This window comes from Pinus tabuliformis, chromosome 2_1, assembly GCF_031772625.1.
Source record: "Pinus tabuliformis cultivar Carrire ecotype Pingquan chromosome 2_1, CPIR1, whole genome shotgun sequence".
NCBI classification, from domain to species: domain Eukaryota; kingdom Viridiplantae; phylum Streptophyta; class Pinopsida; order Pinales; family Pinaceae; genus Pinus; species Pinus tabuliformis.
Genome location: NC_142299.1, coordinates 452261159 through 452285524, shown reverse-complemented (window position 1 = coordinate 452285524; position 24366 = coordinate 452261159). Strand labels below are relative to the sequence as shown.

Below are 24366 nucleotides of genomic sequence, written 5' to 3'. Positions count from 1 at the left end.
CACGCAGAGTTTCGAATCGGGACTTTCTGCCGCCGAGCCGATTCAAAGTCGCGATTAATCGCCGGAATCGACGATTCCTGTTTCATTGATCTAGAGCTTGTTTTTTTACGTATTTTTGGTTCAGAGATGGATTGCACTGGATGTTATTTTGGTTATGTGCACCCTTACATGCTATATAAATGAGAATTTTTGCTTAATTGTGTATAAATGGTTTGGATTCCTATGGATGTGTTGACCACTCCATGTCAACTACCCCGTAGCTGTACATTTTTTCGTGCATGGATTTCCATCATGTCCGAGCATTCAGATGATCCACAGATTCATCAGTATTAGCTATACGTACACTAGAGTTTTGTAAACCCATTCTGCATTTTGTAATGTAAATGATCTTAGTAAGACAAATATATGTAACAACCTAAGTAAATTTAATTTTTTGATGATAATTTCTATCCTAGGAGGTTTTCAGTCTCGCTAATTCATGTGTGTTTTTAAACACGAATGATCGGCTGAGTTTTTCCCTCCAACCTCACCCCAAAGCTACGTGGATTTTGTCGTCAGGATTTTAAATGAGTCCTAGTGTTATTTATCGAGTCTCTGTAAAAGTGATTTGGGAATAATTCTAATTATTTGGTTAGATTATTTTATTACAAGTCACTTAGTCTACTAAATCATATTTCATGTAGCAAGAATGGGTAATTATTGAGGGTCTATAACGAACGGGTGTTCCCCCTTCATGGGTTAGAAATGTAATATTTTATGTAAAAAATATCTAGTGCATGGTCCCTCATAGTTAGACAGCATGGTTAAATATTAGAGGGTTGGAAAAATTAATAATCGCTTCATGAGTAAATTAATTAAAATTTCTGGCTAAAATAAATTAAAAATGTTAAAACCAGAAATTTAATTAATTTAGGTCCTAGGAAAAATTAAATTCTCAAACATTTAAAATTCGTGGGTTTTAAAGTTCCTAATTTTTGGAGGCCCCCCGCCAAGGGAATATTGAAAATTTCAAGATATTTTGAACCCTTGGGCCATAGCAGTTAAGTCAAAGTCAACATTTTGCGGAAATTAACTCAAAATAATCATTTTTGAATTAATTAAAAGGAAATTAGAAGTGAAATTCGAATTTCCTCAAAAATTAACTTTATTTCAACGGTGATGATTAAAAGATCATTTGATCTTCATCAACGATTGAGATTATTTTGATAGGGATCAAGGCAACTAGCCGTTGGAGAATATTTCTATAAATGAGAGGCCTCTCTCCATTATTTGAATCCAATTTCTTAATCGTGTACTTGCTCTAAGAAAGCTCTTGCAACTTTTTCTGGTTAATAAAACGCAAAGACTTTGGGGTTTCAAATCGTGTCGTTCCTCTTTCAAATTTATGTGGTAATATTGTTCTTAATACTTTGTTGCTTTTATTTGCATTTGTTGGTTAATAGCCTTTGAGGATTGATCTGTGCACAGGTACCTTGCACAGATTTCTGGTTTTTTTAAATATCATTTTGATTTGATAGAAGTTGCAGGTGTCTCTATTTCTTAATGATCTTATGATTATTTTGAATCTCTATTAATCTAGCAATCAAATCTAAGTTTGCAGAAGTTATCATTCAAGATTTGGGCGTTTAAGGAAACCTTCAACTGGATTAACCGACTCACATCACAGAATTTAAAGAGCCCATTGTTTTTAATTTATGAAGTCATCTTACGAAACATTTTATGTTGGGTGTGGAGCCTGATTATCTTCTTTACTCAGAGGTATTGCCGCATTGGACCCCAATTCGTAATGGAGTAGCAATGTTGCTCGTTTGTTTGCCGTCGGGGGGTCCAGGCGGGTGACGGCGATTTTTATGAGGCCCCCCCCGGCAAGGGTTCGGGGACAGCACCCCTGAAGCTAAAAATAGATGTAAAATAGATGTAAAATTTCCTTGTAAACTATTGTAATTTCGTATTCAATTTAAGGTTGTTCATTAGGCAAATGACCTTACGGTAGAAGTTATGTTTAATTTAGGATTTTTGCCCTAAAAGGCAACCCCTCGCTGTATATGAGGGAATTTTATTGCAGCTATGTAAATGTGTATTTTGAGCAAGAAAGAGAAGAGATTGCGTCAAAGCGAATAGGAAATTACAGCGGATCTGTTGTAGGTTGTATCTCTTCATTTTGTTGGATAATAGAAAATGAAAGACTGGTTGTTTCTCCGTGGATGTAGCCCAAATTGGGTAAACCACGTATATCTGTGTCTCTCTTGTTTTATGCATTTTCTGTGTTTGTGTTTCTGCAATATTTTATGTGTTCCATTGCTTTGTAATATATAATTTTCTAACATTTTATTTGCAGGGTTTTTCTTGGGCTTGTGCCTCTTTAAAATTTCAAATTTATTTCTAAATTTGTGCAAAATTTGTTTAAATCTCGCTAATAAAGGGCTCTGATATGCAAATTTGCTAGATCTGTAGAATACTATTGCAGATTTGTAAATATCAAATTTCTAATTCATTGGGGTTTTGGGTATTTCATATTTTTGTATATACATGTTTTGGGGTTTGTTATCTTTTGTTTGTGCAGGAACAAACTTGAAGATTGCAAGAAAATTTTGTGGATTCTGGAGACAAATCTAGGCCCCAGAGGGCATCCCCATTTTTTTTGTAGGTTAAAAAGAAAATTCAAGAAGATAGTGGGCAAATTTTTTAGGGCCTTGAGGCCCTGCGTTGGCCATCTCCAACCTCCTTCTCAACCTTCCTTCCATTCTCGGCCTCCCTTCTCCGTTGCCCTCTCAGCCTCCCTCTTCCCACCTTCAAGCCTCCCTTGTTTCACTCCCTGTCACCATAAATTTCTCCCATAAATTTCTCTAAAAAATTTAACAAATTTTTAACAAAATGTTTTTCACAAAAAAATTCTGAGTTGAGGATTTTCAGTGATTCGGGCAACATATCTTCAAGTGTCTTCAAGCCCCTAAGGGCTGACTGGTGCACACCCTCTAACCTTTCCTCATTTCATTTTGAAAGCAAGGTTAATACTGGCATAGATTTGCAATTAGCTGGAGTGTAGCAGCAAATTTAATTTACATTTTTACTGTTGTACAATTGTAGAAATATAAGTTATCTTCAGTAACTTTTTGCATGCTAATTGACAAATTTCTGAACATTGTTTCACTGCTTTTCAGTGATTTATTTCTGAGTTTTTAGATCAAATGCATCAGTAGATCAGAAATAGTTAAACTCATAAATTTTCTAATTTGTTAAGTTATTAGTTTGTCATGTTAAGTTCTGTTGTTATACATAGAAAAATCTAAGTATTGCATGGCTATAGGACTATTGATTTAAAATATATTGTTGGTATCAACACTTGTTTTAAGAGCAGATTTCTAGACTAATATTTCATTGATGTAATCTGAGTTTAAGCACTTGGTTTAATTTCTGAAATACATTTGTTTTTTACATGCTCATGCAAGTTTTACTTATGCATCTAATGATCTTTGATTGAATGTCTCATACAAATGGATATCTAAATTTAAAGTGTTTTATTTTCAACACTTCACATTTCAGTCCTATTGTACATTTCAATAATCGTGCAGATTTTACATTTTACATTGCTGATATAAGTACTTGTTTTCAAATTAAGATCACCATTTTTATGAATCTTAGGTTAAATAACAATCACAGCATAACTCAAAATAATTCATATTTTAAGCCCTCATTTAACTAAAATTAACCAAGTCCCTGCATTTCACATAGCTTTAAGTTTTGCATCTGCATATAAGACAATGAAATCTTTAGCAGCAGTTTCTCATCCTTTACTTGGACCCAATGTTGCACGAAGCGGAAGCGTTTTTTGGAAGCGGGGACGCCGAAGCGTCATTTTCCAAAAATCTAGGAAGCGAAGCGTCCGCGGAAGCGTCTGCTATATATATATATATATATATATATATATTTGCATTTATACTCAAAACAAACATCCCAAATACCAAATTAATTGTAGAAGACATGAAAACATGCATATTTTTGCATAAATCAAGATAGATATAACACCATTGTACATTAATGATCTAGAATCTAGATTCTTCTCCTCTTGTCTAGCCTTTGCCTCTACCTCGATTGTCTAGGGATATTAGTCAACATTGCCCAATTTTGATCAAACTACCTAATTCAAGACTTAAAATATGATAGAAAAAGCTTAACATGTTTGATCGATGATTTTGACTTGATTGAAAGGTAATTTTTTGCTAAGGGCGTGCCACGTGACAAAGGAGTTCAACAATTAACACCACCAACACTAGGGTACATATAGGGCTTGGTGCTCTTGATTGAATGCTAATCGCATACCTTCATACTTGATATAATCTAATGAAATGCCAAAATCCCATTGATCCTGAATTCCTGAAAACTGTTAAGTCTGTTGAATTTTGAATAGGATATGAAATTCTATTTTCTCCATATGAAGTCCAATGAGGCTAGAACCACTCTCAAACATCCTGAGTCATTTCATGGTAATGTTAAAAATTTAAGTAAAAGGATGAAAATGAAAAATAAAGGAGAATGTCACTTTTACTTTAAGAATTTAACATTACCATGAGGGAGCATCTGCTATATTTATATTTTTTTTTGCCTTCATTCGTCACCCTAACCCAAGGTGGACCCACCCCCAACAAGCAAACTCACCTAAAATTTAAAAAAAAAATGAAAAAAAACGATTTTCTAAACGCTTTTCCGGAAGCTTTTCTGGAAGCGTACGCTTCCTCCTCCGAAGCGCCACGCTTCCGACGCCCGAAGCGTCGTACGAAGCGCGCTTTGGCGCTTCGGAAGCGACGCTTCCGTACAACGCTTCCAAATTTCCAGGAAGCGGTTGAAAAAGCCGAAGCGGCGCTTCCGTACAGTGCTTCCAAATTTCCAGGAAGCGACTGAAAAAGCCGAAGCGGCGCTTCCGAATTCGGAAGCGCCGCTTCCAGCCAAGCTTCCTAGGCGCTTCCGTACGGGACATGCTTCAGGGCTTAGAACCGTGGGGGGGGCGCTTCGTGCAACACTGCTTGGACCTTATTTCATTTGCAAGATAGTTGACTCCACAAGGCACTGGTATCATTTTCCTCAAATCAAATTGAATCCTTCAAAATCTTGCGCAATCTAAACAAGTATTGGTTGTTTAACTGTGTCTCCCAAAATGGTTGGTTCCCAACTAGTTTTCATTCATCCCATTCCTATAGAGTCTACCCCCCTTAGTTTGCTATAGGGAAACAGCTCAAATGGAGTGATTGGGGATCAGTGCGATAGCCCCCGATCTGAGCCGTTGTCGTGATGCCTAGACATTTTGTGTGACAACAAGATGCACATGAATATATGTGTTTCTTTAAAATTTGAATTTTTTATGTGTTTTTGGTTAATCGGTTTTTTGGTCTGATTTTTTTACCAGTTTCAGTCTAGTTCCTACCAATTGTCGGTTCAGAGGGTCTTTCGGTTCGATCACCAGTTTGGTTCTGATAACATTGAGCTGTGGTCATGTGGGTCATCTGGATGGCCAAAAATAAGTTTATTTTCCAAGATTAACAGTCTAACCCATTACCAGTATTTTATAGAATCAGATATATTTATGAAAAAAAAAAGCCATAAGGTGAGGTCAGAACGGACAACTCACACCACATAGGCCTAGGGTTATTTTGATGGAGTAGGACTATGTGGAGCAGAAGTGTGTCTTTATCTTTCAGAGAGTCATAAGATCTCCTTCCTTTGTGGAATTGTACAAGACAAAAACAATTAAGCAACGCTCATGCCAGTTTACATTCTAGTAGCTTCAAGAAAGGAAAGGAATGTTAAAGAAATACAGATATTCGCAGATTCAAGGTTGGCAATAGAATCACTTAATGGAATTTACATCACATGGAACTCATTCCTCCAAGATGTTGTCAAGATGGTAAAGGAAGTCAATACTTCTAAGTTTTTTCACCAAAATTACCTTCACATGTATCTACAGAGGAAACAACTCGGAATCTAATGATATTGCTAAAAGGTACGTCAAATCACAAATTGGTATATTGAAGATCATTGAATCTCAAGAAGATGACAACTGCTCTCTCCCTCACAGGTAGATTTTCATCCAAACCTGATTTGGTCCTTGTTGCCTCAAAATCTAGCAATACCTATGAGGCCTCACAAAGTGAAGGCCAAACCCTATTGAAAGTTGCAAGTATGAGGGAGATTGTAACTATCACCTCAGCAATCTTCATCTTGCTCTTTAGTGGAATTGTACCACAAGGGGAGCTTCCCAGTGATCACCTAAAGGGGTATTATAGGTTATATGGCTTAAGGTGATGTAAATGTGCACTAGGTAAAGATACTCTTCAATGGACAAGGACACAATTCCTTCTGTATAGGAACAGCTTATCATATACCAAACCCTAAAAGAGGTATGTGTGATCTAGGGTTTCAAGATGTAGATCAACAAAGGAATATCTAGGCTTACAAGCACCCAAGAAAGGGTTTGCAAATGGTATAATCAACAAATGAGAAAGCAAACCCTCAATTTAAGCCCTAAGTTGAAGTCCTAGCTAGGGTTAGGGATTTTCTAGGGCACAAATTACTTAGGGAAGATGATGTTGGTCCTTCTAAGGAAAATTTAACCATGTAAAATGCTAGATTTTGAGTGAGGTTGCCCAACAAGGTTAAATTCAAGCCCCTTTAGCTCCAACATTCACCTAGAGATGCCCTACTTGAATTCGACCCTACAAAAATAGCCCTAGCGACTTGCCTTGAAGGACTTAGAAAAATAATAGAAGAGAATATTGAAGTTTTTTTGTAGTTTTTGACCAACACAAGAATTTCCAATGCCTATTCCTACTTGGGTGATGGAGTCTTTAGGGCTAATTTAAGAGAAAGTGAATCAATGCTTGGAGTAAGGGGGAAAACCCTAGTTGTCACTTGGAAATCCCTAGGTATCCTCTTTGTGAGAGGAAAATTAAAAAGGGGGAGCTCTCTAGGAGGTCCCTATGGACTTCAAGGAAGATAAATTTAACATGCAACAATCAACCAATATTTTACATAAATGATACGCATTTAGACATGGAACAAGAAAAACCCTATCATTAATTAATCACATGAAAAACAATACAGCATGCAATTAAACTTACCACTCTTCCATGAAATAGACTTCTTTCAAACCTAAAAAGACATCTCCAAGGAAAAAAACAATATCCAATAGCAATAGCTCCAAAAAGATCACATTTCCACGAGTAGCAACTTTACACAAGGCTAAGTCGACCTCTCTAAAGGAGGTTGAAATCCACGAGTGTTGATGAAAAATAAGAATGGAGTGATCCTCTATTTATATGAGGTCAATCACTCCCATTAATTAGCTTAAATGCCCTATGAAAAGTTTAATTTTCAGCGTACATGAAGAAAATTGGTTACAAGCCAACCCAATAGCTCAATACAATAAAAGAAGCCACTAAACGCGCACACGTGTGAGTCGAAACCCCTCTCTACTTTTCGGGCATGCAAAGCTCCAAAAAATGCATGGAATGAGCCGAATGCATTTCCAATCTTCATAATCAACTTTATGATTGAGGGGAGCCATCGAGTTAGGCCTCAAATGTCTCCATGTGCCAAAATCCAACTTTGGGTGCCTTGCGTCATCTCCAAGGGGGGATTAAGACAACATAGTGCAATCTCTCTCAAGCGTTGGGGCTCAAAGAGGTGGTACAAGCCCTCCCCAATCATCCTAGGGATGACCATCATCATCTGGACTTTCGATCAAGCCATGCCCATCAAACAATGTCAGGGCCAGCCTGAGGGCATGTTGGGTCCACTGAATACATCATCAAGAGTCTCCAACACTAAGGAAAGTGAGCTCAATGTTTCAGCAGCTAGAGGTGCTCTAAGGTCTCAATAAACTGCTAGAATCGTCAAAGTGCCCCTCTATTTGCCTCACACCTCCCTCATTAAGCATTTGGAGTTCGTAAAGTTATATTGAAGAGTTGCAATTTGGAGTACTACAAATCTTCTTGAGGAGTCTGTTGAGTTCAAAATAGAGAATGATCATATATTTCATGATGAGCCTCCCATTCCCAACAATGGTGATGAGTTTGACGATTGATCATGTTGATCATTGATATGTAGTAGCCTATAACATGTTCTTGGACTCTGGGGGGCATTTATAGCCTCATTGTTTATATAATTCATTTCAAATATGTATTGTACTCAGTGCCACTTTGCGATATTCACCATTACATGGTATATACACGGGCAAACTTTGCGTGTATGTATGTGTGTGTGTCAATTGGGTTTATCTCGGGTGGTTGAGGAATAATTGTCTTCCCCACCCAAGTTCAATTCCTACTAGTGAGATTACAATAATGTACTCAATATGATTGGGAATTTAACCATAGAAAATTCACGAAATCCTGATATGCTATAGTGAACAATCTGAAAACTCTTTTCTTTTCACTAAAACAAAAAATTTCTCTACTTCAAATTTGCAGCGGAAGAGGAACAGAAATAAATACAATTCACACAATCCAGGACACAAAAAAAAATTATAGGGAACCCAACTAGGAAAACCCTCTGCTTGTTTATTGATAGAAACTGAGCAATTGATCTCTTACAAATACAATTGTTTTACTTGGAGAATACACCCTTCTCCCTGCTTATCCTAAGCATGAAACCCTTACAAGAATGTTGATCACGCTGCCCTCTTCCCTTGCTCCTCCTCTGCTCTGAATTCCTAGTGCAAACCCAAGGAACCAAGTCCCTAATTACCTATGCAAGAGTTGATCCTTTAGCTCATAAATTCTAGCACATCAGCCAAGGGGAAAATTGACTTCTACCAACTCGCACAAGCCTTCTTCTTGTCACACTCACTTACAAGCTTACACACAAAACCAGTGCATACAAGAGTGAATACAATTGTGCCTTCATTCCTTCTTTATAGCAATTGGATGGCTAAAATTAGTGAATTTTCTAATTAAGGAATGATTTTATGATTGGTTGAGTTAGCATGAGTTAACTGCGCATGCAACTCGTCCTATTTCAAGTCAACCACTTGAAACTTGATCACTCACACTAGAAAATCAAGAACTCGACCTTCAATTTCAACACATCATTTAACTGCAACCTAACTCGTCCTAATTTTTAAGGACACTCCTAAATTTTAGGAACTCGAGCATGCACAAGGAACTCGAATTTGACTCCTTGAATTAAGGCACAAATCAAGGAATCAATTTCTCACTATTATTTTCAACATTCCCCCTTAGTGAGAAAGGGATTCCTGGAAGAACCTTGTCCACATGGATCTATCCCCAACACTACCAAGCTCTTTGTTGTTGCAGTTGCTCCCTCTAAACTAGAAGACTTCCCTGCTTTCTTTTGCGAAACCTACTTTGAAGACTTGTTCTTTCCCACCACGCTCTGCGAGTCCACTTCTTTAGTCATGAGTGTCATGTTCCCTATGTACCTCTGTCGTTGCTTCTTGATGTTGGAAGACTCAACTCTCTTCTGATCTCCCTTAACCAACTCCTCTGCCCACTTGGCTCGAACTTTCCCTATATTGGAAGTCTTTGACTGAGTGGCTGCCTCCACTCACCCTGGGCTATGGTCCTCATCATCATCATCTTGTTGGTCAGCCCAATTGCCAACTAGCTTAACATGAAACTAATATACTAGTTGAGGCTTTATCTTAAGAGCTCGATCCTGCTTTCGCTCAACCATCACTTCTTCTCTACTCTGTGCACTCTCTGCCTTGTTGCTCAAGGTTGCACCTGTCTCTACCTGCAACTTGTAGATATTCTTCACCCTCACAGCTATTTGCTTCTTACATCCAAAAGCTAAGTGTTAGAGGTACGCCTTACCTCTGTTGAAGATGACATCATATCCCTTGTCCTTAAGCATAGCTACCGAAACAAGATTTTGCCTCAATCCTGGAACATAGAGAACATCTCTGAGATGAAGAGGATTAACTTACTCCCTCTAAAAGCTAACAGTACCAACTCCTCTAGTTGCATACTGACCATCATCTCCTAGCTCAGTCTGAAATTGCATGTCCTTCTCCTTCAAGGGACTAAAACTCTACTTTTTGTTCCTGGTCATGTGGAAGGAAGCTCCTGAATCAATATACCATATATTGTTATCTGTTGAGCTTGCCATGCAAACAATCAACGAGAAATTTTTCTCAAACTAGGTAGAAAATGTATCTACCTTCGCTGATGCAGCAACATGATCCTTGTTGGACTCCTTCTTCCAATTAGGACACTTAGAAGCATAGTGCCCAAACTCATGGCAACGCAAGCACTTGATCTTGCTTAGATACTTCTTCTTGCTCTTCTGACTAGACTCAGCCTCTCCTTGGCCTTGCTACTCTCGCCTGCCACGGCAAAGTTCTCCTCGTCCTTCTCAACCTTGGCACCCTTGCCACTATTGCTAAAAGCCTCAACTAGACTAAGCCTTAGCTCCTCCTAAGTGAAGTCACTCCACAGGTGCTCCCAATCCGGCAACTTATCTCGTCCAATAATCCCTTGAACAAAAGTAGCCCACTCCTTGGTAAACCCATTTATAGCAACTCGTACTAGCTCTCCATCCACTGGCTTCTCTCCTACAACTGCTAGCTCATCTCAGACTCCTTGAATCTTGGTGAGATAGGAAGTTACAGTCTCACCCTTCAGCATCTTGATTGTCCTCAGCTTCTCTTTGAGAATCATCTTCCAATTCTCGGAAGGGTCTTGATAGAGCTTGACTAAGGCATCCCACATCTCCTTAGTTGTATCTTTACCTGCAACATGAGGGACTACATGATCCCGGAGTCCATCTAGGATCATCCTCTTGGTCTTGGCCATCTGCCTTTGGAAAAGCCTTAACTCATCTAGATCTGAAGGTTTTACAACACCTTTCTCAGCGAAATCCTTCAGCCCAAACTCATCCAACAAGAACATTATCCGGACTTTCCAAACACCAAAATTTGCTGCACCATCAAGTCTATCCAACTCTCTCAATCCTACTCCAGCGTGTGTCATTCTGGCTACTTAGAGAACTCACCAACACCTGCCCACTAACAGTCTTGTAGTCCTTCACAAGATGTGAACTTGGGCTACTTATGACAGCTCCTAACAGACTTCCCACCTATATATAAGCTGCCCATACAGATTGTCCAACAGGACCTTATCCACTTAGCAACAAAATCAACTTAAAACACCAATCAACATACCTTTTTTTCTCTCAATTTTGGGCCTCTGTGTACTGCTGTAGGATCCGGCCTGGTTAGGGCTCCTAACAGTCCTTGTTAGCCCTACTTTCCTGCTCCAAAAAAATACTTCTAAAGCTGCGGTCCTCCTCCCTTGTCAAGCTCCTTCCATGCACTGGCTTCTAGGACTGATATGGCACCTGTGTTATGCCTTACGGCCTCTACAAATAGAGACTACAGGACCCTCGGGCCTCTTGCCCAAACTATACAGAACTGCGGCTTAAACTCAGAGGTCTGTCCCACCAGTAGAGACTCACAGAAAACCTGCCCAGAATTCACTTCAACTTGGCCTGCACTTCTGATCACTCTGCTCACTAGCTGTCACAGAGAACACCTCAATACAGATCTCCTTCTCACTTCGCTGAGCACCTTGATCTGCGGCCTGCCTCAGATGATATTTTTTCTTATGATGCGTTACACTTGGATGTGCCAGTCACCATGTGCTGGTATTTATTCTGATCCACGCTCTGATACCATGTACAAAATCCATGAAATTCTGATCTGCTATAGTGAAAAGAAACTAGTTTTCAGATTGTTCACTATAGCAGATCAGAATTTCGTGGATTTTCTACATGAACTTGGGTGCAGAGGATATCAATCATTCCTCCCAACCACATGAGATGTGTGTGAATTTTAGCAAACCAGTTCATAAAGTGAGTCATCGTTTAATTCCAATTGTAATCGAGTCTGACCCTCAGCCAATTCCAACTTTTAAAACATTGCTAAAGACAGAAACCCAAAAGCTAGTTTTGAGTCCTGTCCCATTAGCTTATGCACCTGAATCCCTTTTAGATCATATTTGCACACAGAAAGGCCTGAACCTCATCAGGTAGATGGGATATCCAATTGAGGGTGCACTATTCCAGTTGAGAACTCTGAAAAACAAACTGCAATAGACTTTAGGTTTAGTTAACAGGACCGTTGACCTAGCCAGTGAGGAAGCAAGTAGACAAGCGAGCTAGGAGCTGAGTTGTATCGCTAACTCTATAAACAAAATTATAAATACCCTCCAAAATCACAGAAGTGAGATTTTGTGCGGTCTAAGAAAGCACCACATTATTCCTTTGCATGTTTGTTTAGGCAAGTCTCAGTTATTTATAAGCAGAAAATCTAAGGGAATGATGCTTAAATGGAACAATGCTTGAGAAGAATCTACTCTTCATAGAATTCTCATTCTAATAGTAGGCAAAACAAATGGCATTCAAATGATTCAAAGATTGCCAACCAATTACATTTTGTAAGGAAAGTATAGGAGTTAAAATTGTATGTTCCATCACTTATCGAAAAGAAAAAAAAATTCCATAAAGCATTGAAAATCCTTATCGAAAAATAATTTTTCCATAAAGCATTGAAAATCCTAATAAAACAATAAGTGTTTTAGTGGCTGAGTAGAAAACTGTAAAAAATAACTACAATAGTGTATGCATACACAGTGTGAGCACCATATGAATCAACTGAAAAAAAAAAAAGAGGAACGTTAAATACCAGCAATTTTAGGTCTCCTTCCATGAATGATGGGTTGTTCACTTAAAACTTTACATATCTACACTCTTATTTGATGGAGAGACTATCAGAAAAGCAATCAATTCCGTAATATAATATTTTACCTCCCAGCAACCTAAAATAGAATATCCGGATAAATCCTTTCACAACATACTTGAAACGAGAAAATACCAGAACAGTGAACAGTAATAACAGCAATAGGGAAGATTAAAAAGCATTCACCTCTTCCTCCACCAAGTACAAATATACAGATAAAAGCCAATAAAATTGAATATTTGAGATTATGTGGTCCACCATGCTCCATAACCTGTGTTAAGAAACAAAAAAGAAATTATCTAAGCATGCATGATATGATGAAACTTCGGTTTAAATACAACTGCAGCATAGATGCAAATGATATAACTCTCATTTTAAACTGATAACAGGTGAACTGGCCATCGATTAAGTTGAACATCACCACGATCACATGAAATGAAAGAAATTTGTGACCATGTTCACAGTGCACATCAAATAAGAAAGAAATTTTGGATTTGAAGTAAAAGCTCACAATATTCAATAAAGTGTGCCAGAATATTCTTGAGTGTCCTTATTGTGTTACCAGGGCTCCTCTAAAGGAGCATGTTCGTTTATATAGTCAAAGGCAGATCTAGTCAATTGGGTCTTGTTAAAATTGGCAACTAGGGCCAAACTCCATGTGGGTCATCTTATTAATGGAAGCTAATATTTTTCTTGGATCCCTCTCATCGAGAGGTGTAGGATTGATCTAAAGATCATCCAATTCCGATAAGTATTCATGGAGATATGAATTTATTTGTGTTATGGGACAATTCGTCAAGGTCAGCCAGCAACCAAATAACCCTCTATTGTGCTCTACGTTTTAGTATAAATAGAAGAGGACTTTAAGTCATTTGACACTCACTCACTCTTATGATCTCTCTTCATCCTGTTTTGGGTTTGATGAAGATGAGATCTAGAGGGAGTGCCCTAGATATACGCTGCCCTAAGATAACATGCCCTAGATCTAAATGCAGTCATGGGAGAAGAGGCTCTACGTTGCTCTAATGGAGAAGCCTAATGCAGCCATGGCAGAAGCCCTACTGTTATCATGAAGAAACACCTATGCTGAGATCTAAACAAAGCCCTAAGGCTGTTTAATGAAGAAGCCACCTATCACAGTCATGGAACAAGGGTTCTATCGTTGTTATGCCCTAAACGCAGAGAGACGTAAACTCTGTCCTAGAGAAATCTTGGCTACAACCTAACGTTGTCATGGATGACCCTATGGAGATGACGTTAACACAGTCTCCTAGCCGCAGCACTTAAGGAAGTGGCTTAGCCACAATCTGGCCGCCGTCCTGGCCCTAGAAGCAGTCCCCTATCTGCTGTCCTGAGGAAAGGTCTACGTGCTGGTCTAAAAGAGACCTAGCTGCAGTTCTGTGTAGCCCTAGTCACAGTCCGAATGCACTCTAAATGCTGGCCTTATTCCGCAGCAAAAGAAGGGCTCTATGCTGTCCTAACTGCAGTCCTCCTAGGAGATATAATCCACAGTCATTAAAGGTTCTATGCAGCAAGAGAAGGACTCATACACGCTGGAAAGAAGAGGTCTTAAATAGCTCTAGACTCAGTCAAAAGGAAGTGTATTCAAGAGTGCCCTAGCCGCAGTCATACCATAGCCTTATGATGCACAGAGACAGCGTCAAAGGAAGGTCTAGAAGTAACTTGAATGACATGGTGAAGAGTTCCTCAAGCAGCAGTAAGGAGGCCTAAAGAGGCCCTAATCTCAGACGTGAAGATGACCTCATACGCTGTCACATCTAGCCATAACTACAGCTATCTCACTGCTGGTCAAAAGCATGGATGAGATACGTTTGGGAGCAGTTGTCATCAGATTAGAAGTCAGAGGGCTAAGCTGGTATCTAGTGTTTAGTTTGGATCTGCTTGAAGGAATCTGGAACTATAGCCTAGCTGCTTTGCTAGGATGCAAGCCATAGCAAGCAGCTAAGGCTGATATGCAGCAAAGTGGATGTTGTATGTTAAGAACATCATAAGTATTGCAGCAGCATGACGTGAGTAGTATAGCAACAAGGTATTGCAGCATGATGATGATGATGATATATTACAGTATGCCTTGAGTGTATGATTGGGTGTAACACAGTGACAGGTGCAACTGATGATGAAGTGCAGCATAGCAGTCGTTGAGTACAGCTCAGTGATGAGTACAACATCGGGTGCAGATCCTAAGAGCAACTCAATGATTGGAGCAGCACAGTGACAGAAGCAACAACATGAAGTGCAGCATGGTTCAACAAGGTGAGGTGCAGCAAGTGGACGAGATGCAGCACTATGATAGGTGAAAGAATCACCTTGGAGAATCAGTTGAAGCAGCATGTCTTCAACTAATCTCATGTAGATATAGAAAGTCAAAGTGTTGACTTCTGTTGTAAATGTACTATCTCTTTCTCTCTCTCTGCTGAACTATTGAAGAACATAGAAGAATTGATCAAGAGTTTCCCCACATTGGGGTTTGTCCCTGGCTAGCGCCACATCTTGTGTCCTCTTGTCTTGGCTTGTCTTTTGCGATTTATGTTCTATCTGCAGTTTATTTTAATGCTGGTGTGATTGCTAATCTGGAAAAGATATTGAGCTAACTGTGAAAATTGAAATAAATTGCTCTAAGCATAGAACATACCTAAAATTAACATGGTATCAGAGCTGAGGTGATGACAATGCCCAAGCAAGAGTGAAAGAGCAATCATCGAAGACAGTTGGGAAAGACAAAGGGATCAGTGGATTCCTCATCCCTCTTCAAATTCACCGTGGGTGAAGTCGAAGCAGAGAATATTATCAGAATGGCGTAGCGAAAGTTTCTAATGGCCTACCTAAAGATCACTTCATTGGGAAGTCTAGACCTAAGGGTGGAAAGAAAGGCACATGCCTTGGTTGCAATAAGTTCGGCCATTATGCGAAGGATTGTCTGAATGGCAAAGACACATCTCTTGATGAAGATAACAATCATTCCAAGGACATCTTCAATGATTAAAGGAATGACAGGTTATGCAGGTCATCAAGGAAATGGCCGACTCTTCAAAGAAAGCAAGGAACCCAGGGTGCACTCTCTAATTTGGTAGAGATGGAAACAATCGTGGGATTATACTTGGAGCCAATGCACCTATCCCGGAAAGGGTGTAGGGAATGTTAACCCTCAATTGAATGAGGGTAACTCGATTCTTTAAAAGAATTTCTTTTATGTACCTGATCGCAAGAAGAACCTGGTATCCATTTCGGCAATGGAAGTCAAAGGTTACAGGGTGGCACACATCGATGGAAAGGTACGTGTTTGAAAATAGAATTTTCAAAGATATTTTTGAGTTCAGGGTTGTATCAACTTGCAAGAAGTCCACTGGGGACCATGTCCATTGACACATAGCACCAGAGGTTTGTGAGTCAAATGGTGATAGGGATGTCTGAATTCAAAAAGAGCATGAAAGTACATGTTTGAGATGTACCGAAGGAAAATCTTACAAGGGGACCATTCCCCTCATGTAGCAGGTCCACAGGTTTGGAACAACCTGAGGGGTTTGAGATTCATGATCGGGAATCTCACGTATGCAGGTGGAAGAAAGCCCTCTATGGCTTGAAGCAAAACACCCCGGACGTAGTATGAGAGGATTGTTAGTTGTCTGATGAAGCTGAGATTCACTAGGAGTGAAACCGATCCAAACCATTACCCAAAGGTTGTGGATGATAGACCTCTCATACCAGCACCTTATGAAGAGGACCTATTTCTGACAGGTGCAGACCCTCTCATTTGCAGAAGTAAGAGGGAGTTGGATTCCAGATGTGGAATGATAAACTGCAAGCCTGTGACTACCTCAAGGATCTTAACTTTCAAAAGTTATATGGTGATGATGCCGGGCCAGATTTGGGAAATGCCTTTGAGTTTCATAAACTCATTTGCATTGATGTTATTGGTGAACTTCCGTTCGGACATATGTTTTGCAGTTAGCATGGTGAGCTCATATTTGGTTGAGCCTCACTGGATTGGTGCTAAGAATCTTCTGAGATATCTTTGGGGCACAATCTCTCATGGATTGAGATACACTGCCGGAAATATGAAGCTGCATGATTATTCGAATGCTGACTGGGCAGGCAGTGTGGAGGATCACTAGAGCACTTCTCAGCGTTGGTTCTCTTTGGGTTTTGCTTTGATATCATGGATGAGTAGGAAGCAGAAGTCAGTTGCTATAAGCACCGTCGACACCAAATACATAGCTACGAGTATGATCTCGTATGAAGTTGCATGGTTGCAGAAGCTCCGAGTTGTTTTTACACATGATGAGTACCACTGTGATTCTCTGTGACAACCAAAGGGGGATTCGATTATTGAGGAATCTCGTATTAGATGATTGCTCCAGCAGATAGACATCAGATATTGCCTTATCTAGGATATGGTAAGTCGATGAACGAGGAGGCTCCATCACATTGAGACTGATGTACAGGTTGCAGACATTTTGTCAAAGCCCCGAGGAAAGGTCAAATCTGTGACTTTCCCAAACGACTTGGATTCGTTGAGAAACCTTCTTATAAGGGTCCTGCATGTTGCATGTATTGAGTTCTGGGAGCTCTGGGGGGCTTGGGGTACTTACTGGAGCAACATACGACCACAGGGCGACTCACCCTCCCCTGGTGGTGTGCTATGTACAGGATGATTAGTTCTCCTGTGGACCAGGATGATTAGTTCTCCGTGGTGACTGTAGAACAAGATGATTAGTTCTCTTGTGGGCCAAGATGATTTGTTCTCCGTGGCGACTGTAGAACAGGATGATTAGTTTTCCTGTAGACCAGGATGATTAGTTCTCTGTGGCATCCACTGGACAGGATGATTCATTCTCCTGTGGACAGGATGATTAGTTCTCCTGTCGAGGCATCCTACCCATGCAGTTTGGGACTCATGGGAAGTACCTATCATCTTATCAATGAGCAGGGAAATGAGAATAGGGACCATAGTAGTACTATCGATGGACGCATTGTTGTCTCTACCGTACTCCCTATGCCAGGACGACCTCCGTTGCTCTGGGATCAGTGTGAGTGATTTGAGACACTCTTTTGTGATATTGATCTGGGATCAATAAAACTGACTTCGGGTCAATAAGATGAAACTGACTTCGAGTCAGTAGAGAATGGAAGGAGACATTCTCGATCAATTCTTCTTCTTTATGGTTCAACAAAGCAGAGTAGTGCAGGGCACCGATGGCAAAGATAGTACAGTTGGACATAGGGATCAGCGAATGGAGTTCTCCCTAGTTGAGAGGGAGTGTTAAAATTGGCAAATAGGCCAAACTCCATGTGGGTCATCTTATTAATGGAAGCTGATATTTTTCTTGGATCCCTCTCATCGAGAGGCGTAGAATTGATCTAAAGATCATCCAATTCCGATAAGTATTCATGGAGATATGAATTTATTTGTGTTATGGGACAATTCATCAAGGTCGGCCAGCGAGCAAATAACCCCCTCTTGTGCTCTACGTTTTAGTATAAATAGAAAAAAACTTTAAGTCATTTGACACTCACTCACTCTTGTGCTCTCTCTTCATCCTGTTTTGGGTTTGATGAAGATGAGATCTAGAGGGAGTGCACTAGATATACGCTGCCCTAAGATAACATGCCCTAGATCTAAATGCAGTCATGGGAGAATAGGCTCTACGTTGCTCTAATGGAGAAGCCTAATGCAGCCATGGAAGAAGCCCTACTGTTATCATGGAGAAACACCTACGCTGGCATGGAAACAAAGCCCTAACGCTGCTTAATGAAGAAGCCTCCTATCACAGTCATGGAACAAGGGTTCTAACGTTGTTATGCCCTAAACGCAGAGAGACCTAAACTCTGTCCTAGAGAAATCTTGGCTACAACCTAACGTTGTCATGGATGACCCTATGGAGATGACCTTAACACAGTCTCCTAGCCGCAGCACTTAAGGAAGTGTCTTAGCCACAATCTGGCCGCTGTCCTGGCCCTAGAAGCAGTCCCCTATCTGCTGTCCTGAGGAGAGGTCTACACACTGGTATAAAAGAGACCTAGCTGCAGTTTTATTGAGCCCTAGTCACAGTCCGAATGCACTCTAAATGTTGGCCTTATTCTGCAGCAAAAGAAGGGTTCTATGCTGTCCGAACCGCAGTCCTCCTAGGAGATATAATCCGCAGTCATTAAAGGTTCTATGCAGCAAGAGAAGGACTCATACAACCTGGAAAGAAGAGGTCTTAAATAGCTCTAGACGCAGTCAAAAGGAAGTGTATTCAAGAGTGCCCTAGCCGCAGTCATACCATAGCCTTATGATGCACAGGGACAGCGTCAAAGGAAGGTCTAGAAGTAACTTGAATGACATGGTGAAGAGTTCCTCAAGCCGCAGTAAGGAGGCCTAAAGAGGCCCTAATCTCAGACGTGAAGATGACCTCATACGCTGTCACATCTAGCCATAACTACAACTATCTCACTGCTGGTCAAAAGCATGGATGAGATACGTTTGGGAGCAGCTGTCATCAGATTAGAAGTCAGAGGGCTAAGCTGCTATCTAGTGTCTAGTTTGGGTCTGCTTGAAGGAATCTGGAACTATAGCCTAGCTGCTTTGCTAGGCTGCAAGCCATAGCAAGCAGCTAAGGCTGATATGCAGCAAAGTGGATGTTGTATGTTAAGAACATCATAAGTATTGCAGCAGCATGATGTGAGTAGTATAGCAACAAGGTATTGCAGCATGATGATGATGATATATTACAGTATGCCTTGAGTGTATGATTGGGTGTAACACAGTGACAGGTGCAACTGATGATGAAGTGCAGCATAGCAGTCATTGAGTACAGATCAGCAATGAGTACAACATTGGGTGCAGATCCGTGATAAGAGCAGCTCAATGATTGGAGCAGCACAGTGACAGGAGCAGCAACATGAAGTGCAGCATGGTGCAGCACGGTGAGGTGCAGCAAGTGGACGAGATGCAGCACTATGATAGGTGAAGGAGTCACCTTGGAGAATCAGTTGAAGCAGCATGTCTTCAACTAATCTCATGTAGATATAAAAAGTCAAAGTGTTGACTTCTGTTGTAAATGTACTATCTCTTTCTCTCTCTCTGCTGAACTATTGAAGAACATAGAAGAAGAATTGATCAAGGGTTTCCCCACATTGGGGTTTGTCCCTGGCTAGCACCACATCTTGTGTCCTCTTGTCTTGGCTTGTCTTCTGCGATTTATGTTCTATCCGCAGTTTACTTTAATGCTGATGTGATTGCTAATCTGGAAAAGATACTGAGCTAACTGTGAAAATTGAAATAAATTGCTCTAAGCATAAAACATACCTAAAATTAACAGGTCTAGACCGGATGGTTGTGAGGAGTGTTATTCTGTTCCTCCCCACCCAGGTTCAATTTGTGCAAGTGAAATGTTGAGTTCCTAAAAAATATATTACTGTAACAGCTTTGTACCTTATTGTTGACCTGCCCTTTTGCCCTGACGAATCTAGGGTTTACATTGGGTACCATCCTCAAAATGAGGAGCAGTGCCTGGGGGTTTTCTCCGAGATATATTACCTGGGAAAAAAACTGAGGCAGATGTAGAAAATGAAATATCATGGGTAAAAATCAAAAGATATGAGCATGAGTAGCTTGCTTTAATGACTCAAATCCTAGATACCTGTAAATATTGACCTAGTTTCCCAGAGAAAGAATTGGGTTTATTGTGCAGAAGACATATCCCACTTCTGAAAAACCTCTCCCAACCTTTGACAAGCTTGGGAACACCATTTAAAACTTCCGAGATTTGAAAACCATGGCATTGGATTTTCCTCATCAAATTTCCCAAACAGACAATATGCCAATTAAATACATACAGCCTTTTAAGATGAATATAAGACCAAAGTTTCAATCACAATGATTCAGTCATATTGGCCTAGCTGTATTGGCCTTTGCTGTACAGAAATTCAGAAGTAGTACGAAATTCAGCAAAAAATTTCATACACTACGGATATGGTACAGTCAACCTATTCTTTACTCTTTTCAACATACAGCTAAGACCAAAGTTTCAATCACAATGATTCAGCCATATTGACCTAGCTGTATTGGCCTTTGTTGTACAGAAATTCGGCAGTAGTACGAAATTCAGCAAAAAGTTTCATACACTACGGATATGGTACAGTCAACCTATTTTTTACTATCTTCAACCTACAAGTGCCAGAAACAGCCCAAAAACCTCAAAAAGATTCAAAAAAAGGGGAGAAATCTATGAATATAAACCACGTTGCAAATTCTTTGAAGAATGAATATTTTTCATGGTTCATTGTGTGTTCGTGATACTGAAATTCTTCTAAATACATTTTCAAATCTCTGAGATGTATACTTCTGTATGGATCCGTACTGGATTTTTTCGTTGTGGAAATTTTTTCATAACAATTGTATTTAAATACGTCTTCGTAATCAAATCTCGCCACTATAATTTCAATGAAAAAAGACAAACAATATGTCACTAACAACCTAAAAAATTACAAGTCACAAAAATGTGCAGAACCATGAACATTAGACCTGTATAATTCAACGTCAATCACACGTAGACTTGTAATTCAAGGCCTAACACAATTACAGAAGAAAAGCTCGGGCCAAAGCATGTCTGATTACTCGATAAGACTGTTGTCTATTGGTAAGTGAGGGAACTTATCACCACAACGACCCAGGTTGGAGTCCCAGGAAACGATCGCCCACGTGATAAAAATAAAACACAGGTTTGTAATCAAAAGCCATATGATCAAAAATATTCATAAAGAGGGGTTATTCTACAGGTAAGATGGCGTCAATTGCCAGCTTATGGTGTAGAGGTCGAATCCCGCTGAACGCAATAACGTTTTTAAAGAAAAAGGCATAATCAGAAAAATGTATCAACGGGGCTACTCTATGTCTGCCTTAATGCCTTAATTTGATTGCTAGAAAGAAACATGAAACCCCAAAAAAAAAAAAAAAAAAAAAACATGGGCATCGTTGAATCTTTTTACAAAAATTGAGCACTCAAATCAGCTGAAAACACGAAATACCATGCATACCTTTGGTGAAACTCTTCGCAAATTCCTGCGACTCCGAAGTTACTGAAATTTCTCTCTTAATGCGGAAATTTAACGTGATTTTTCCGGGCAGTAAGAAGGTTTTGATAATGGCCAGCCTTTCTATTTGTTACATCCAAAATTGTGGAATCAGAACTGAGAGCTGGGCGTTGCGTGGGGATTTAATTTTAATTGGTGTGTCATATACAGGAACCCCACGCATTTGTTTGTCAAATCTTCAGAGGAGACGCCAACGAGCATTTTCCATTGCAACGCAAATTCCTTTTGATTTCAGTGAGTTGAAAATTAACAATTGGCATAACTCACCTAAACTTCCTTTTTTCCTGTTTTTAAAAGTGGGATAAAAAACCATCGCGATTGGAGGTTGTGCATCTTTCGGTCTTCATTAGCTTTTTGGTTACACCGAGTAACAGCGTTGGAAATGTAATGAGCTTGGGTGGGCTAATCCAGTGGATGTTTATGATGTTAAAAATAGTTTATGGTAATATGCTTTATAAGTATTTTTTTTTTTTACAAATTATTTTTTTTTATTCAAATTGATTTTTTGTTTTTTATAATTTATTCTTTTTCTTATTTAAATAATTGATGAGTTGGCTCAACCTTCCAACAATTTTTTTGAAAATACAATGCTAAGAAACCGATGTTAACATATTTCCATAATTTTCTCTCATGTTTTTATGTCTTTATATCAATGTCATGGATATTGAATGTTACAATCGGCTCACTGATTAAATATGCTTTTTTGGTATTATAATGGTCACTAAAAGATTTAATCATAAGCTTCAATTACTCCAATTTATCACCAATTAATGTAATTATAACATATTGATACACCGGTTAATCTCAATTTTTAATTATGTCATTGTTAACTTAATATTAATTACTCCAACTTATCACTAATTAATCTAACCATTACATATTTATATTTTTGTTAACCTCAATTTTTAATTATGTCTTGTTAACTTAATACAAAAATGAGTGAGATTCCAATATTATATAATATTTTATTATAATTTTGTTGTTAAATAATATATATTTAGACAAGAAACTGGGAATAATTAATCAAACCAAGAGGGCGGCTCTGCAAATCAGATTTAGGGTTTGCCTTAGGGTTTGTGTAGCTGGTTACCATGGCGGGGCGCGGAGGAGGGAGGTATGCTCCCTCCCACAATCAACTGGTTGCGGACAGAAGCAAGGGAGTTGGATCCCAATGCTTCAAGAAACCAGCGGAGGTGGCAATAGAGGTTACGAATAAAGAAAAATCGGAAACCATCGGACCTCAAGAACAGGAAGAGAACCATAAGGAAGTCGGTACGGAGAAGAGGACAGAGAATAGCAGTCAGAAAGTTGCTTCAATGAATACATCAGGGGGATGTAGACCCAAGGTGACCATTATTCCTCGAGTCGTTTTAAGTGACCCAGCGCTACAAGTGCACAAAGAACACATGGCGAAATATGTTGTTATCTGTAAACTTATGGGGACCTGGCCGATGGAGAAGGCTTTGCAAGCATGGATAAGGAACCACCGGAAACCAAAAGGGAAAATAGACCTTCACCTTGGGTCCAAGGGTTTCTTCATGACGATGTTCACAAGCCTAGAGGACAAAGATAGAGTGTTCGAGGGAGGACCCTATTTTTACACATCCGCAGGCCTTTACATGAGACCATGGGTAATGAACTTTGTCCCAGAACGATAAACTTTCACCTCGGTGCCGGTATGGATAAGACTCTACTCCCTTCCTTTAGATTATTGGTTGTCAGAGTCTCTAAAGGCTATAGGTAATAAGCTAGGGCATTTTATAAAAATCTCAGAAACTACTCTAAGAGGCAAATATACTTCCTTCGCCCAGACATGTGTAGAAATAGACTTATCCGGGGCACTTCCGGATGCAATCATTTTGGAAGCGTATGACGAGGAATGGGTGCAGATGGTTGATTATGAACACGTCTCATTCAAGTGCCATAAGTGCCAAGTACATGGGCACCTATACAGGGACTGCCCATTGAACAAGATGGAAAACAACAAGAAAGCCACTACAGGCAAGGATCCCGAAGGCTTTATTAAGGTTGGGGGTAAAGGGAAAGGAGGCAAGAGGTACCAAAAGAAAGGCACTGAAGACAGGCAATCAAACCACAATAGTTTCAAGATCTTAGAAGAAGAAGTCGAAATCAATGGGACAACCCAGGAATCGGAGAAAAATCCCAATGAGAAGGAAGGGGATGCTAACATGGAGGATATAACAGAAAACAACAAACAAACGGATGATGTGCCAAGCATGATGGAGCTCAGCAGGGACCAGGAGATGACCCCAAGTGAGGCAGGAACGAAAGACCAGGAACTGCAGGAGATTCTAGAGAGAGAGAATCTAGATCTAGAAAATTTTCTACAGCAGGGAATCAACAAAGGGGTTGACTCTCTACCTAAAGAGGATTTTGACAGGGTTCAACAGCTCTTCCTCTGGAGATCACAATCAAAGTGCTCTGTAGTAAAAAGACACCATGACAGCCAGGAGAACAGGGGAGTGAAAATGATGGAGGATACACTGATGATTTCTTCA

General features: G+C 39.7%; 1 protein-coding gene across 1 annotated transcript in view; it reads right to left on the bottom strand.

Annotated features, from left to right (window-relative positions):
• The window catches only part of LOC149200874 (uncharacterized), a 59209-nt gene extending 36970 nt beyond the window's left edge, over nucleotides 1–22239 (bottom strand). The window contains exons 1-2 of the mRNA XM_089399643.1: nucleotides 21791–22239; nucleotides 12938–13022 (exon numbers count right to left, since the gene is read on the bottom strand). Of these exons, the coding sequence (XP_089255769.1) occupies nucleotides 12938–13019 (82 nt within the window). The 5' untranslated portion in view covers nucleotides 13020–13022; nucleotides 21791–22239. The remainder of the gene's footprint in view (nucleotides 1–12937; nucleotides 13023–21790) is intronic.
• Between the last annotated feature and the right edge of the window lie 2127 nt (nucleotides 22240–24366).